This window comes from Megalobrama amblycephala, linkage group LG13 (assembly GCF_018812025.1).
Source record: "Megalobrama amblycephala isolate DHTTF-2021 linkage group LG13, ASM1881202v1, whole genome shotgun sequence".
NCBI lineage: Eukaryota > Metazoa > Chordata > Actinopteri > Cypriniformes > Xenocyprididae > Megalobrama > Megalobrama amblycephala.
Window position 1 is genome coordinate 17760605 of NC_063056.1, and position 15872 is coordinate 17776476.

The following is a 15872-nucleotide window of genomic DNA, read 5'->3' on the forward strand; positions in this document are numbered from 1 at the left end:
TTTTCTGACCAACAGAGTTATTAAATAACACAGATATATATAGCAGAAAAGATGAGCTATAACAGAAAATCTTTTTTTTAAGATATAACAGATGGGATGCATAACTGAAAATAATACAGGCTTCGTGATCTGACACAATCTCAGTGTAATCCACTCAAGAGTTTCATACCTTTCAATATATAAATGAAATGTTCCAGAATCCTCACATGGAATTCCATGATTTACACACACATGATTTACACTCCTTTCTCACACCTGCTGTGTGTCTACATCTCTCACTCGTACTGACTGAATTTCAGCCATATACATACCTGAAAAAAATAATCTATAGAGATATTTTACATAGACGATTTTTAGTCATTCAGTCAAGCAAACAAAACATACAAGCCCTTTGTTGTAAAAACTCATTAAAGGTGCTAAAGAGGATCTTTTCGTCGACTGAGAAACCAAAGACTGTTACTGAGTTTTTGAAATGAGCGCATGCATAAGAATTTCGAGGGAACGCCTCCCAAAACTCGTGCACGAGTATTGGAACACGAGTGTTTACCACCGGCATTCGCTGTGTCGTGTTAGTGGATTCATTATGTCGGACTCACCACATGTAACTCATAATCTGCAGTTGTTACTCCTGTCTCCTGACAAAAACATTGCATGCGGCGCCTGTGGAGTGTGGAAAGTTACTGGAGCGCGCAGCCGCGCACGTCTCTCACAAGGAACGTCACGGCAGTGATTGACAAGCCAGAGGGCCAATCGTTTACGCGATGATCGCGTAAAGGATTGGCTGATGTTTTTAAGGCCCTACCTCGTGCACAGATGATGTATATTAATATTATTCCTTTCAGTGCACCTAATAAATAGTCTTTTATCAGTTAGTAAAGACAGTTTCAAGTAATATTGCAAAAATGTATAAAACAAAACATCCTCTTTAGCACCTTTAAAGGGATAGTTCACCCAAAAATAAAAATTCGGACATCATTTACACACATTACTGTATTCTTTCTTTTGTGGAACAAAAAAAGTAGATGTTTTAAAATATGTTGCACAGTCCATATAATCAATGGTAACCAAAACCAACATTCTTCAAAATACCTTCTTTTGTGTTACGCAGATTCATAGAGGTTTGGAACGACATGAGGTTGAGTAAATAAAGTCAGATTTTTCATTTTTGGCTGAATCTCTTCTCAACTCACTTCATCCAATTTAGCAAGGAGAATCTATTCCTTTCATGGCCTCCTTCATTTCATCTATCTCTCTCTCGCAGTCCTCACACGTATCCGGTCTGCACCCCCCAACCAGTACCAGGGTGGGCACATCCTCCTCCTGCACCATTCTCATGCTCCCATTGGGTGCCCACATAGAGTCTATCATGCCATTCGGGCACTGTAATAGGCCACTGACGGAGTAGAGCCCGCCCCCTGGAACCACCTCATCGTAGGATGGAGCGTGGCTTGTAGCGCGGGCCTCTTCTAATCGAAGCCTCTGGCGGTGACGCATCTCAATGACTGTTTTGGTGTAAGAATTAAGGGTCATAACTGCAGCACCCATGCAGCAGCTGAAAGACACCCATGCCAACCTTGGAGTTGAGTGAAAGGACCATGCAAAAGAAAGAGGAAGATCAGGCTTTCGTCAACAATCATTGAACTATTTTTCAAAAATATCTCTAAAAATTGACTTACATATTCTATATAAATAAATATCCTTAGTCCTTCAAGGTTTCTAATGGTTGTGAACGGGAGGTTGCATTTTGAAGTCAAAAATAATGCATCCATCCATCCATAAAAAAAGTAATCCATATGACTCCAGTGGGTTAACAAAGACTTTCTGAAGCGAAGCGAAAAATATCCATATTTAAAACTTTATAAATTCAAATAACTAGCTTCCGGCGGACAACCATATACAGAATGTCGATTTGGGGAAGAGTATCCGTTGATTTTGGAAGCACAACGTAATGACGAATGCAGAGGAGCAGAGGATAGAGCAAAACAAATCACCGGTCACAGATTATAAGTCTAAAATGATTATTTTTAAAAAGAAATTTTGGAGGATTTCGATATAAGAGAAGGAGCTTAAATTTGTTGCACAGCCCTATTTGTTTGAACCGTGAGAGACGTCTAAGCTTACAATACTCCAACATCCTGTGTCATACATTGTGTCAGAGGATTACTCATTAAGTTCAAGTCAACTTGTGCAGTACTATACAAAAGCTCATTATTTGAATTTATGAAGTTTTAAATATGGATATTTTTCTGATAAAAACGCATCGCTTCGCTTAAAAAAAAGGCCTTTATTAACCCCCTATAGTGTCATATGGATTACTTTTTTTTATGGATGGATGCATTATTTTTTACTTCAAAATGCAGCTCCCCATTCACAACCAAAAATACAGTCAAACCAAAAATTATTCAGACATTTTTGATATATTTTTACTAGTGGGTGCAATACACTATAGTTCATTTATGTAAGTGAGGACAGCAAAATAAAGTAAATTGTGACGTATTATACCCAAAAATTCTTCATACAGTGGACTACCAGTAAAATTGATACAAATTTGGAACCAAAAATTATTCATACACTTTGACCATGTTTTGCAGAAGTGTTATCTGACATAATTAAGATAATTCTTTTCTGACAGTTTAACTCTTGTCATATTTTATTACCATTTTTTAAACTTTAGTGAATAAACTGTATTAATGAATGAAATGTTCAAGGTGTCTGAATAAATTTTGGTTTGACTGTATATCTCTGATTGTGTTCGTCTGAAAGAAGATAGTCATATACACTTAGGATGGCTTGAGGGTGAGTAAATCATGGGATAATTTTCATTTTTGGGTGAACTATCCCTTTAACATTTTAAAGGCTTTGTTAAATTGATTGAATTATATGAAACATGTTGAAATCAGCACACACAAAAAAGTCACAGAACTGAATGAAACCTTTGTGTCAATTCAGAAATCAGAAAAATGCATCTAATGCATGGCATTGAACTTATCTAAAGGGTTAGTTCACCCAAAAATGAAAATTCTGTCATTTATTACTCACCCTCATGCCGTTCCACACCCGTAAGACCTTCGTTAACCTTCGGAACACAAATTAAGATATTTTAGTTGAAATCCGATGGCTCCGTGAGGCCTCCATAGGGAGCAATGACATTTCCTCTCTCAAGATCCATAAAGGTACTAAAAGCATATTTAAATCAGTTCATGTGAGTACAGTGGTTCAATATTAATATTATAAAGTGACGAGAATATTTTTGGTACGCCAAAAAAAACAAAATAACGACTTATATAGTGATGGCCAATTTCAAAACACTGCTTCATGAAGCTTCAGAGCATAATGAATCAGCGTATCGAATCAGCTGTTCCTAGCGCCAAAGTCGCGTGATTTCAGCCGTTGGCAGTTTGACATGCGATCCGAATCATGAGTCGATACGCTGATTCATTTATGCTCCGATGCTTCCTGAAGCAGTGTTTTGAAATCGGCCATCACTAAATGAGTGGGTTTTTTTTTGGCGAACCAGAAATATTCTTGTCGCTTTATAATATTAATATTGAACCACTGTACTCACATGAACTGATTTAAATATGTTTTTAGTACATTAATGGATCTTGAGAGAGGAAATGTCATTGCTCCCTATGCAGGCCTCACGGAGCCATCGGATTTCAACAAAAATATCTTAATTTGTGTTCTGAAGATGAACGAAGGTCTTACAGGTGTGGAACGGCATGAGGGTGAGTAATAAATGACAGAATTTTCATTTTTGGGTGAACTAACCATTTAATTAATTTCACTGATTAAATACATAGAAGCAACCGATTAATTCCATGAATTCAAAATTCCATGAACTTTTCATAAACATTTTTATATTGTTATAGTTTATTCCTGGGTCTGTTTCAGCTATTTTTTATATAATTGCAAATATATATAGCACAGTATATCCAACTTTATCTGCACAAATACAGTGCAGTACACTCACATAAAGCAATATTTACTAGTATACAAATATTTACTTGTATAGTTGCAAAAAGTAAACTATATTAGGCTATCGCAAAGATCTAATCTGCTAAATGCAACCAAAAAGCATGAAAATATTAAGATATGATAAATATTAACATCATGATTTTCTGTAAAGCTACTTTAAAACAATATGCATTGTTCATAGAAGCAAACTACCCTTTTAATTGAATCCCAATCAAATCAAAATTTACCATTCATAATCCGGGGTGGAAGTATATTGAGTAAACTTGTAAATATACTCACGCAAATGACCAGCCATAGTCCCACGTCTGAGGTCTCCAGTCTTTGGGCCCCACAATCACAGTCAGCTGAAATACGGTGGTGTACATCATATGAGCCACCATCCCTAACAGTCCTGAAAGATATAACTAGGGGGAATTAGGACAATATAAGATGCCTGGTATCTACACTATGTGATGCAAATGATCAAAATATCATTCTTTAACAATAATTGCCAAAGACTGCAATACCTAAATGTACCACAAGAGAGAACCATCTCTTACCTGAGAGCACAGTGCACATGGCTGCAAAAGCGTTGATTTTGAGCGCATGCATTTCTTTATGAGCACACAACACCTCCACCCACATGAGTAGAAACCCCATCCCCAGCAAACTGATGTACATGAACTCAGCAATCATTGACAACCACAGAACACCTGCAGCAGGCAGAGAGGAACACTTACATGAGCACATACTGTACAAACAGAGAGACTTGACATTCTGCAAATAGATAGCATATATATAATTCTGCAGAGATCATTTCATGCACGCACACACACGCCATTCTCACCATGAGTCTCTCCAGGAGTAAGATCTAAGAACCGGCGACATCGTTCTCCTGTAATGTAGCAGAATGAACAAGAATACCAATGAAATACAATGTCTGAAACACGACAATAGGATTATTTTAAAGATGAATGGCATATAAAGCATTTTAAAAAGGGTGTGCCATTCTGATAATTTATTATATTTAAAGGTTTTTACCATTTTTTGACACAAATTTGGTAAAACTCTAGACATAAAACTCATAACTAGTGACCAAAATACACCTTTTTTCATTTCATTGCAATGATCTGTCAATTAAAACAACTGCTCAAAATGATAAATAACTGCTGCATTACTCTTAATGCACAGCTTTATGGAAACTGATGAACATTCCATGTTATGATCATGAAGGTTTCAGGATAATCAAATCCACTTACAAGAATAAAATGATTCCAACTGGTCTACATTATTTTGAATGTAATATTCATCATCATTCTTTTTCAGACATGGTCCCATGTTCCACTTTTCCAGACCATGTTTTCAGATTTGACATTACTGTAAGTATGCAGGCCCCTGTAATGAGAACCTGTGGCCAAATTCACAAAAGAGGGTTGGTAGAAATAAAGAAGTCCAGTTATCAATCGTTTGTTTAGCATTTTACAGTAAGCCAGGTGAGGAACACTGCAGTTGAAGCTTTACTGTACTGTAGTTTTTCTTTTTCTTTTTAATAGCTATTATTTTTGCTTTGATCCAAAGAAACCTGTTGTGATATGATTGTATTTTCTCAGTACTGTAAACTTTATTCAATGACTCTATTCTCTCTACTTGTCCTTTTATGGTGATGTTTTAACATGTAAACATGTATCACATATTTTGCACTACATTATTTAATGATTGTACAAATGATTGTGAAACTATTGGTATCTTGTGTGTAGATTATCTAAATTAATGTTCCTATATTTTATGATAATTAGGTTATTTCTACTATACTAATGATTCTGCAAGTGCAATGTTTCCTTAAAGATATGAACGCACAATGCAATGTTTTGAACATTAGACCGCCTGAGTGATTGTTTCGTCATGATTTTGAAAAATTGCATCAAGGTTCTGAAATTATACCAAAGTGCTAGTAAAACAAATGCAATTTGATGAAATTTGTTTCATTTACCCTCATGTCGCTCAAAACCCCAATGGCTTTCTTTCTTTCATGAAACACAAAATAAAACATTTGGCAGAATGCAGGGTTAGTTCACCCCAAAATCAAATTTCTGTCATTAATTACTCACCCTAATGTCGTCCCAAACCGTAAGACCTTCATCCATTGTTCGAGTTTTTTTTTTAGTTTTTTTATCCCCCATAAGAAGCAATGTAATTACCACATTCAAGGTCCATAAAAGTAGTAAAGACATCATTAAAATAGTCAACGTGACTGCAGTGGTTCAATCTTAATGTTATGAAGTGATGAGAATACTTTTTTTGTGCAAAAACAAAACAAAAATGTTTGTTTAAGGTTGAACCACTGTAGAGGGTATTTGCATATATTCAACAATCAGTTTCATTGTATGGAAAAGAGCAGTGTGAAAGTCCAGCCTAACATCTCCTTTTGTGGTCCATAAACAGAATCAACATTTTGAATGACTTGATGGTGAGTAGATAATTTTAGGGTGAGAGAATTTCCATTTTGGGGTGAACTATCCCTTTGATGTCTCCCGATGAGACTTTTTCTTACCATCAGCATGTTTTTCACATGACTCCCAAAATCCTGTGTGGAAATATCTGAAGGTGTACTTGTCTTCTCCCGTCTCCCAAATGTAGTGAACTGCATTTGCCAGTTGCCTTTGACGAATCCTGGCAAGTTCCTCCCTTCGCTTTGGTGATAATGTGCCCCGTGGATCTGGGGTGGGGCTTTCTGAAAGAAATAAAAGGACAACCAATTAACCTGTTAGTAACTTAAATAAATGGAGTGTACAAGACCTGAAATTTTTCACTGCTTATATCACTCCGCTTGTCTGTGTTTATGCGTTCCAGAATCCAGACAGACTGTCAACCTGTGCATTAGTAGAGGGGATTTTTCATTCAGGCTATCATTATGCCAGTAGGTGGCGACCATCTTAAGTGAGTAAATTGAGTTACATAACCAGGGCTGCGTTTCCCAAAAGCATCGTAAGCCTAAGTTGACTATATAGAGACCACTGGTGGCAATTGTTCTACAATCAATTTAGGCTTACAATGCTTTTGGGAAACGCAACCCAGATTACTTTTTTCAAGTAACTAGTAAAGCAATGCATTACATTTAAATTTACAACAAAATATCTCAGTTACTTTTTCAAATAAGTTCTCAACCATGTAAACATGATGGTTATTGTAGTTCTAGACTAAATGTGAGTATGCTTTACCCATCAAACTCGCATAAAGACAGATTCAGTATTCCTCAAAATGAATAAAAAACAATGGCATGCAATCTCAGATTATTACGCAAACCTGCAATAATTAAATAAGTTTAAAAAACACAAATATACTTTATGTATTTAATCTCACTTTATAAACCATGTCTTTGATGCTGACCGTCAATGATCCAGTTGAATTAAGATAAACATCACATTTGTTTTATTGTTTTTATTGCTGAAATAAGAGTGTTGAACTAACTTCTCCTGCATCCTATTCTTCTGCAGTCCATAATGGAAGCACAGTTGAAAGGTTTGTCTGAGCTGCGCCCTCTATTGTACAGGCACAAGTTTGTATTTCCTTCAACCTGAGGATTATTCATTTCACTTTTGGTGCTAAAGGGCCTTTACATTTGCCAAAAATAGAACTTTTTTTGTATGTTACCAAAAAACAAACAAGCAAGAGTAAAAGTAAAGAGTAAAACGCAAAAGTAACTTAAAGCATTACTTTCCATAAAAAGTAACTTTAATGCAATTAGTTACTTTTTTAATGTATTAAAGGTGATAAAGAGGATCTTTTCGTTGACTGAGAATCCAAAGACTGTTACTGAGTTTTTGAAATGAGCGCATGCGTAAGAACAACCCCCCCTCCTTTCGAGGGAACGCCTCCCAAAACTAGTGCACGAGTATTGGAAAACGAGTGTTTACCACCGGCATTCGCTGTATCGTGTTAGTGGATTCATTATGTCGGACTCACCGCAGGTAACTCATAATCTGCAGTTGTTACTCCTGTCTCCGGACAAAAACATTGCATGCGGCGCCTGTGGAGTGTGGAAAGTTACTGGAGCGCGCAGCCACGCTCGTCTCTCACAAGGAACGTCACGGCAGTGATTGACAAGCCAGAGGGCCAATCGTTTACGCGATGATCGCGTAAACGATTGGCTGATGTTTTTAACGCCCTACCTCGTGCACAGATGATATATATTAATATTATTCCTTTCAGTGCACCTAATAAATAGTCTTTTATCAGTTAGTAAAGACAGTTTCAAGTAATATTGCAAAAATGTATAAAACAAAATATCCTCTTTAGCACCTTTAATGCAATATTGTAACACATTACTTTTAAAAGTAACTTTCCCTAACACTGTATATGAATGAGTCATTGAGTCATTCACTCAACCAATTCACTCAAAATTCATTCAGGACTTATTCATTCAGGAAAAACACTACTGTTGCTTCGAGATGTGCAAAGGTTAATCTGCTTTCATTTAGTTTGGGACTATTTCCATTGATGGGTCAAAAATAGGCTGAAAAATATTATCTCTGAAATGTCACTCAATCATAACTTTTTGTAATATCATACTCTCAATCTTTACGTTGGTCTGAACATCAGCAGAGTTGTGATTTATCATACTGGTAATATCAAACCAGAAGACTAAGGTGCATGTGATATATCCTACCTGTAGTATAAGGCTCACTATTGTTCTGGCCGCAGTTCTTCATCTTGACAGGTGAAAGGCAGAGAGGTTTGACCACCTTGTGCGTTCCTTCACACCAGTAAGACGTACAGAAAGCCAGCACAGATAAAGCAAGGGCAAGGGAGGTCAGGAAAAGAGAGAGCAGCGAGCGAGAACGCCTGGACATGTGGTCCAACATGCTACCCAGAGGTAAGAAACAGAAGGATAAACAGGGATGTCAATGACCACGCACAAAAAGTCTTTTGGGATGAGAATGAAATTGAGAAAATTACATAAAGCAGAAATGAGAAAAAGATCCCTATGACAGATGGTAGGGTAAATGAAGATGTGGAATTATTAAAGGAGAGGGTCAAATAAGGAAAGAAAAACACATGTCACAGGCTTATACATTTAAACATTGTTCTTGGTAGATGTTTATTAAACAAAGCATAAATGAAAAAGCACTTAAAGAGATCTAAAAGACAGATTACATTAACTGCACAGATACATTTCACTTCTGGATCACTATATGTGTTCACATGGTTTGGCGTTAGTCTATATCATTATTATATGTAGTATTATTTTATGTTTGTAAGCTAACTGATTTGTTTGATATTTTTATATTTATTTTATTTTATTTTTTATCACCAAATGCTGTGACATAAAGCATCACTTCGTCATAAAACTGCTTTATTAGAAATTTTCTAAATATTTGAGCATTTTATATTAGTGATTTGTTGTTGCTTTGAAAACCAAAGGCAAATAAATTTACCAATTACTTCTTATTTTCATAAGTTTACATAGCCCTCGCAGAATACTAATAATTATAACAAAATAAGAGGGATCATAAAAAATTGCATGCACTGTTGAATGAGCTGTCACATTAGAGATGTACACATATAGTCCATGAGACAATATAATAACTGAATTTCCACAAATTAACCAGTTCAAAGGTTTACATAACCTTGATTTTCTAGCATCTTCTGCAGTTACTGTATGATTTTGAGATCCACCTTTTCACTCTAAGGACAGTTGAGGAACTTATACACAACTATTAAAAAGTAAAGTAAAAGTACATTTTATTTATAAAGAACATTTAAACATAGCAGAGCTATCCAAAGTGCTGAGCAGAGTAAAGCCAAACAAAACAGGACAATAAAACAGGAGTATGGTAATATTAAATGCCAGGGAGTAGAGATACATTTTCAATTTTTATTTAAAAATAGTAATGGAAGGTGCGAGGTGGATGTCCAGAGGCAATTGGTTCCATAGACAGGGGTGACAGCTCTATCTCTATATATGTCCCAGATGTATTCCAACAAAGGTTGAATGGAATTGCCAGTTTTCAACGGCAGGTACAGCTGTGTATCATAGGCATAACAATGAAATAAAACGTTATGCTTCTTAATAATATCGCCCAGTGGACACATATATAAGTTAAAAAGATATGGACCCAAAATAGAGCCCTGAGGTGCTCCAATAATAATAGGAGCAGAAGATGAAGAGAACTTACCTAACTCTACAGAAAAAGACCTGTCTTTAAGATATGAATTAAACCACCGTAAGGCTGTACCCTTGATACCGAATAAATGCTCTAAAATTTACAAAAGGTGCAAACATTCACTGATGTTCAATAAGACAACATGAGGAGCATTGGGTGTACATTTTTCTTTTTTTGTTTAAGGATCATATTTTTCTTTTCATGTAGTACTGCACTTAAGAGACTACATAAGATATGTACATGTTTCCCAGAATACAAAATAATACAAATCAAAAGGTTTACACCCCTATAACGAACCATGTTGCCTTCTTGAAAATCAGTGAATGTTTTCACCTTTTGTAATAGTTGTGTAAAAGTTGTCCTCTGTGTGAAAAGATGGATCTCAAAATCATAGTCACTGCTTGAAAGGGTTCAAATATGCAGAAGATGCTGGAAAACTAAACAATGTGCAGGATTTTTTTTTTTTTTTTAAGAACACAATTTAACTGTCTGTTATGTGAAACAGCTTCAGGACTGTTCTAAAAAATAACATGGAATTTTTATGATCCTCTTATTTTGTTAAAATTATTAACAGCTTGCATATCTTGCAAGGAGTATGTAAATGTATGTGTAGAACTGTAAACTAAAGATAAAACATGTTTATGTAATGCTGAATAAATGATATGGAACTATTATTGATATTCCCTAAGGCATCATCCCAGTCTATCCCTGAATGGGATTAAAAATGAGAAAAGGAAAGAGGGGGAATTCAAAGGATTACGTTTGGAGTTACGTGATGAAATTATTAGTTAAGCTCTTGCATTAAGTCTAACTTTACTTGTAATCCTCTAATAATCTGTTTTAATCTGTTTGGGCTTTGTAGGTGTGCATGTATATTTTTTTTTTTCCGCTTTTAAGGATTCCTGTGTATTACCTATGTATGACTTTAAAATTTCGAGCTATATGAACATTTCATATAAAACTAAAAAACATAGTTTCTAAATATAAACCTGTATACATTATAGGTTACATCATTTTCATAATTCAGATCAACAAGAAACAGTTCTTTAAGGCAACATCTGCACATTTTCATTTTTTACAGTTTATTGAAAAACAGATCCCAAATTTAAATTTATTTTAATGTGTTTGTAAGCGATACGAAAGACATTATGTGTGTTAATCAGAACAAACGCTTCAATCATTCATTTATTAAGAGTTGTACCAGTTGTATCTGCAGTATCGAGAATTCAATTTAGTTATATTTTACAAGAAAAACAACATTATTCTGCATTAAAAAAGCAGATTTTTACCTGTGCACATTAATCTTCTTACATCATGTCCATCGTAATCACTTCTCCCTATTACGATCCATTAATTTTCATCTTTTTCTACCTTCTGTGCGGTTGTTAAACACAGAAGGTCTCGTCTCTTTGGTTCAGCATGCAGTTTGCCTCCTTATCCTTTTGCGATTATTTCTGGTTTTCCCCTTTTTTTGGTACAATCCTGCCCAAATCTCCTCCTTTTCCTGCCTTTCCTTGGAAATTGGTGTCACACTCTACCAAGAGCATCCATAATCCCTCTTCAGTCCATCTGTTAGCGCCGTCTCCATCTTTTTATCCTGACTTCTTTTGCATCCCTCCATCCCACCCTTTTTAAACATCTCTCTGTCCCACCTGTTCTTCACACCCCTCCACTGTCCCTTACATGTGACCTGTTCTGTCCTGGGACATTACCCACCCCTCCTGTAAAAAGTAATCACTGTGTACTTCTGAGAATCACATATTGCCCTTGTCCCTGTAAATCACTTCAACTTGAGGTTTAATATTAAAAACACCCATCAGAATTAGTTTCTAAAGGTATTTGGTGTTCTTATGATTTTCACCCATTCCCCCCACCTCCACTCTGCTTTAAAAAAAGTCCCACGAGATGATGCATTGTTTTATAATATTATTTACACTTTATTATTTACAAAAAAAAGACATGAAAAATTAATAAGTTATAAAAACAATGAAGATGTGTATGGGATGTTTTTGTTACTGTATGTGTACAAATGTATGAAATGAAAGGGAGAAAAGGGGGAAAAGAGAGCTGCACGGTCATCCCCAGGCCTGGGACTTGCAGTAATGGAGAACTAGTTTCCCATCACTCCCAAAACACTGTAAAACAGAGTAGAACAACAAAGATTACCTATTAAATCAACAAAACACACAGTTTCTTCACAGAAATGTCCACCAAAATTGCATTAAACTATATCCACTATACATTACACAGGTCATGTTAGAACAGAAATAGTCACTTGTGTAGAGAACTGTAATATTTAATTTAAATTTTTAGGTTTTCTGAATAATACAAAAATGAGCAGGAAGATCTTCAAACACTCCATGTAGCATTTGTCTTCAAACTGGCCGCCGGTAACATTTAACTTTACAGTGTCTTTGTTATACATGCTACATGTAACTTACTGTGGTAATGACAGTAAATTATGCATAATTACATGCAACTAAACCAAACACTACCCCTACCCGTAACCCTATAGTAAGTACATGTTAATTTATATTACTCAGTACTTAAAAGTATAATTATACTGCGACTTTAAGACACCTTAAAATAAAGTGCAACCAAATGGCCATCTGAAATGATTTCAGTCTACTTTCAATTTCCTTAAAAAGCCAGATGGGGGCAGAGTAGCATTTGGCAACACACACACATGCACACAGGTTTGTTTTGCTATATTAGTGAGGACATTGCATAGACTTCCATTGATTTTATATCAGGTCAATGACATTTTCTATCACCTAACCCAACCCCTACTCCTAAACCTACCCATCACAGAAACATCTGCAAAACACAAGATTTAACAAATCTTTTGGTTGATTTTAAACTAGTGAGGACCAGTCAATGTCCTCACTAGTGGGTTGTGAAAGTATTTCACAATATAAGTGAGGGCATTTGGTCCTCACAAGTATAATCAAAACAAGTACACATACACACACACACACATACGTGTCTGATTTTCTATCCTTGTGGGAACTCTCCATAGAAGTAATTGTTTTTATACTATATTCTATCCCCTTACAATAGCCCTACCCCTAAATCTACCCATCACAGAAAACCTCTCATGGGGACCTCAATTTAGGTCCTCACGATGACACGAGTCCCCATAAGTCAGTGTACATTCAGGTTGAAGTCCCCACCGGGAGAGAAAAACATGTACACACACTCACACACACACAAAAACATACCTCAAAAAGCACACCCACTTCTTGGTCTGGTGATGGAGCAAATGACTGATTGACATAAATGAACTGATGGAAGAGGAGAAAAATATTGAAAGATAAAAATTAAGCATTCAGTAAAAACCTAGTTCATCTCATAATACTTTTTTCTATTCGATTTCATGAGTAAAATTATTTTGGGTTGATTCATAAATACAATTTTATATATATATATATATATATATATATATATATATATATATATATATATATATATATATATATATATATATATATATATATATATATACACACAGTACAGTCCAAAAGTTTGGAACCACTAAGATTTTTAATGTTTTTAAAAGAAGTTTCGTCTGCTCACCAAGGCTACATTTATTTAATTAAAAATACAGTAAAAAACAGTAATATTGTGAAATATTATTACAATTTAAAATAACTGTGTACTATTTAAATATATTTCACAAAGTAATTTATTCCTGTGATGCAAAGCTGAATTTTCAGCATCATTACTCCAGTCTTCAGTGTCACATGATCCTTCAGAAATCATTCTAATATGCTGATTTGCTGCTCAATAAACATTTATGATTATTTTCAATGTTGAAAACAGTTGTGTACTTTTTTTTTCAGGATTCCTTGATGAATAGAAAGTTCAAAAGAACAGCATTTATCTGAAATACAAAGCTTCTGTAGCATTATACACTACCGTTCAAAAGTTTGGGGTCAGTAAGAATTTTTATTTTTTTGAAAAGAAATGAAAGAAATGAATACTTTTATTCAGCAAGGATGCATTAAATCAATCAAAAGTGGCAGTAAAGACATTTATAATGTTACAAAAGATTAGATTTCAGATAAACACTGTTCTTTTGAACTTTCTATTCATCAAATAATCCTGAAAAAAAATATTGTACACAAATATTTTGTACAATTGTACACATTAAATGTTTCTTGAGCAGCAGATCAGCATATTAGAATGATTTCTGAAGGATCATGTGACACTGAAGACTGGAGTAATGATGCTGAAAATTCAGCTTTGCCATCACAGGATTAAATGACTTTGTGAAATATATTCAAATAGAAAACAGTTATTTTAAATTGTAATAATATTTCACAATATTACTGTTTTTACTGTATTTTTAATTAAATAAATGTAGCCTTGGTGAGCAGACGAAACTTCTTTTAAAAACATTAAAAATCTTAGTGGTTCCAAACTTTTGGACTGTACTGTATATATATATATATATATATATATGGTAAGGACCCTGGCTTACTACACATTAGGACAGTGATTACTCAATTTTTCCAGCAACATGACTACATACAACGTCAATTTAGAATGTTGTAGAACGTTACCGCTGGTATTAATCAACAGCAATTTTGCCTTTTCAAATGTCCTATCGCGTGTCATTATATTTACTGAGTTGGCTCATGCATTTTATGTTTCGTGCTTCAGAAATGTGTGTGTGTGGGGGGGGGTATGGTCAAATATTGTGTTGGACAACAGGGGGCCAAAGGTTAAGTCCGCTGATCTAAAGACTGCCAGGAAATGACATACCATTTTCAAGACCTGTTCCCTTGAACACGTGATAAAGGGATAGTTCACCCAAAAATTACAATTCTGGCATCATTTACTCACCCTAAAGTTGTTCCAAACCTGTATACATTTCTTTTGTTCTGCTGGACACAAAGGAAGATATTTTGTAACCAGTTTGTAACCAGGCCACTTTGGGGCACCATTGACTTCCATAGTAGGAAAAAAAAAATACTATGGAAGTCAATGGTGTCCCAGAACTGTTCAGTTTCCCCCAGTCTTCAAAATATCTTCCTTTGTGTTCAACAGAACAAAGAAATGTATACAAGGTTTGGAACAAACTGAGGGTGAGTAAAAGATGACAGAATTTTCATTTTTGGGTGAACTATCCCCCACAGCTTTCAAAAATATATTAACTCAACCAGATGAGCACAGATGGGCAACTTTGGGCAACAGTTGCTTTTCCAGACTCTACAGGATATCAGAGAGCAGCATTGAGTCATGTCATTTACATTTACAGGACATTCACTCAGAAGGACAGAAGAAGAAAAGTAGCAGATCCGCCATTGCATGCAAAGTTTAAAACAAGAACCAAAATAAAAAAAGATGGAAAATGATATGCTGCTTTGTTTACTGTTCTTGGTCTATGTTGATTTATATCGCTCTATCTGTACTCTTCTTTGACAACTGCACAACACATCACAGCTGCATATTGCCACCAAGTGGCCTCTTCTGTCTCAACATTCACCTTGCGCATGTGCTATTGTACACGGATCCTCCTGATGATGAAAATTACGTCACGCGGACAGTGTGCGGACCATCGCGGAATGTGGATGGCCGAAGTATACTTTGGACTTTATCGTCAAGATGAATACCTTAAGCTTTCTAAAGGGGAAAAATGAGTAGTTGATGAGTAGTATGAGATAGCCATAGTGGGGGTGAATAACATACCAATTGTTCACTAGGCTCCAATTTGAGAAAGCGTGAGATGAATTGAGCGAGTGACTG

At 35.4% G+C, this 15872-nt stretch overlaps 1 protein-coding gene across 1 annotated transcript; it reads right to left on the minus strand.

Annotated features, from left to right (window-relative positions):
- Positions 1-921: 921 nt before the first annotated feature.
- Positions 922-15809, minus strand: si:ch211-149k23.9 (germ cell-specific gene 1-like protein). The gene is made up of 8 exons (XM_048153665.1): positions 15613-15809; positions 13343-13405; positions 8624-12256; positions 6509-6688; positions 4805-4852; positions 4518-4670; positions 4258-4369; positions 922-1573 (listed from the first exon to the last, which is right to left on the minus strand). The coding sequence occupies exons 3-8, from the start codon at positions 8817-8819 to the stop codon at positions 1201-1203; spliced, it is 1062 nt and encodes a 353-aa protein (XP_048009622.1). The 5' UTR covers positions 8820-12256; positions 13343-13405; positions 15613-15809; the 3' UTR covers positions 922-1200.
- Positions 15810-15872: the final 63 nt, after the last annotated feature.

What these genes read in the sequence shown, in the direction of transcription:
- si:ch211-149k23.9 (XM_048153665.1), bottom strand. Translation starts at nt 8,819, where the DNA reads ATGTTGGACCACATGTCCAGGCGTTCTCGCTCGCTGCTCTCTCTTTTC. An exon ending in TAGTGAGCCTTATACTACAG is followed by an intron (nt 6,689 to 8,623) that starts GTAGGATATATC and finishes TATTTCTTTCAG; the next exon opens with AAAGCCCCACCCCAGATCCA. An exon ending in GACTATGGCTGGTCATTTGC is followed by an intron (nt 1,574 to 4,257) that starts GTGAGTATATTT and finishes CTCAACTCCAAG; the next exon opens with GTTGGCATGGGTGTCTTTCA.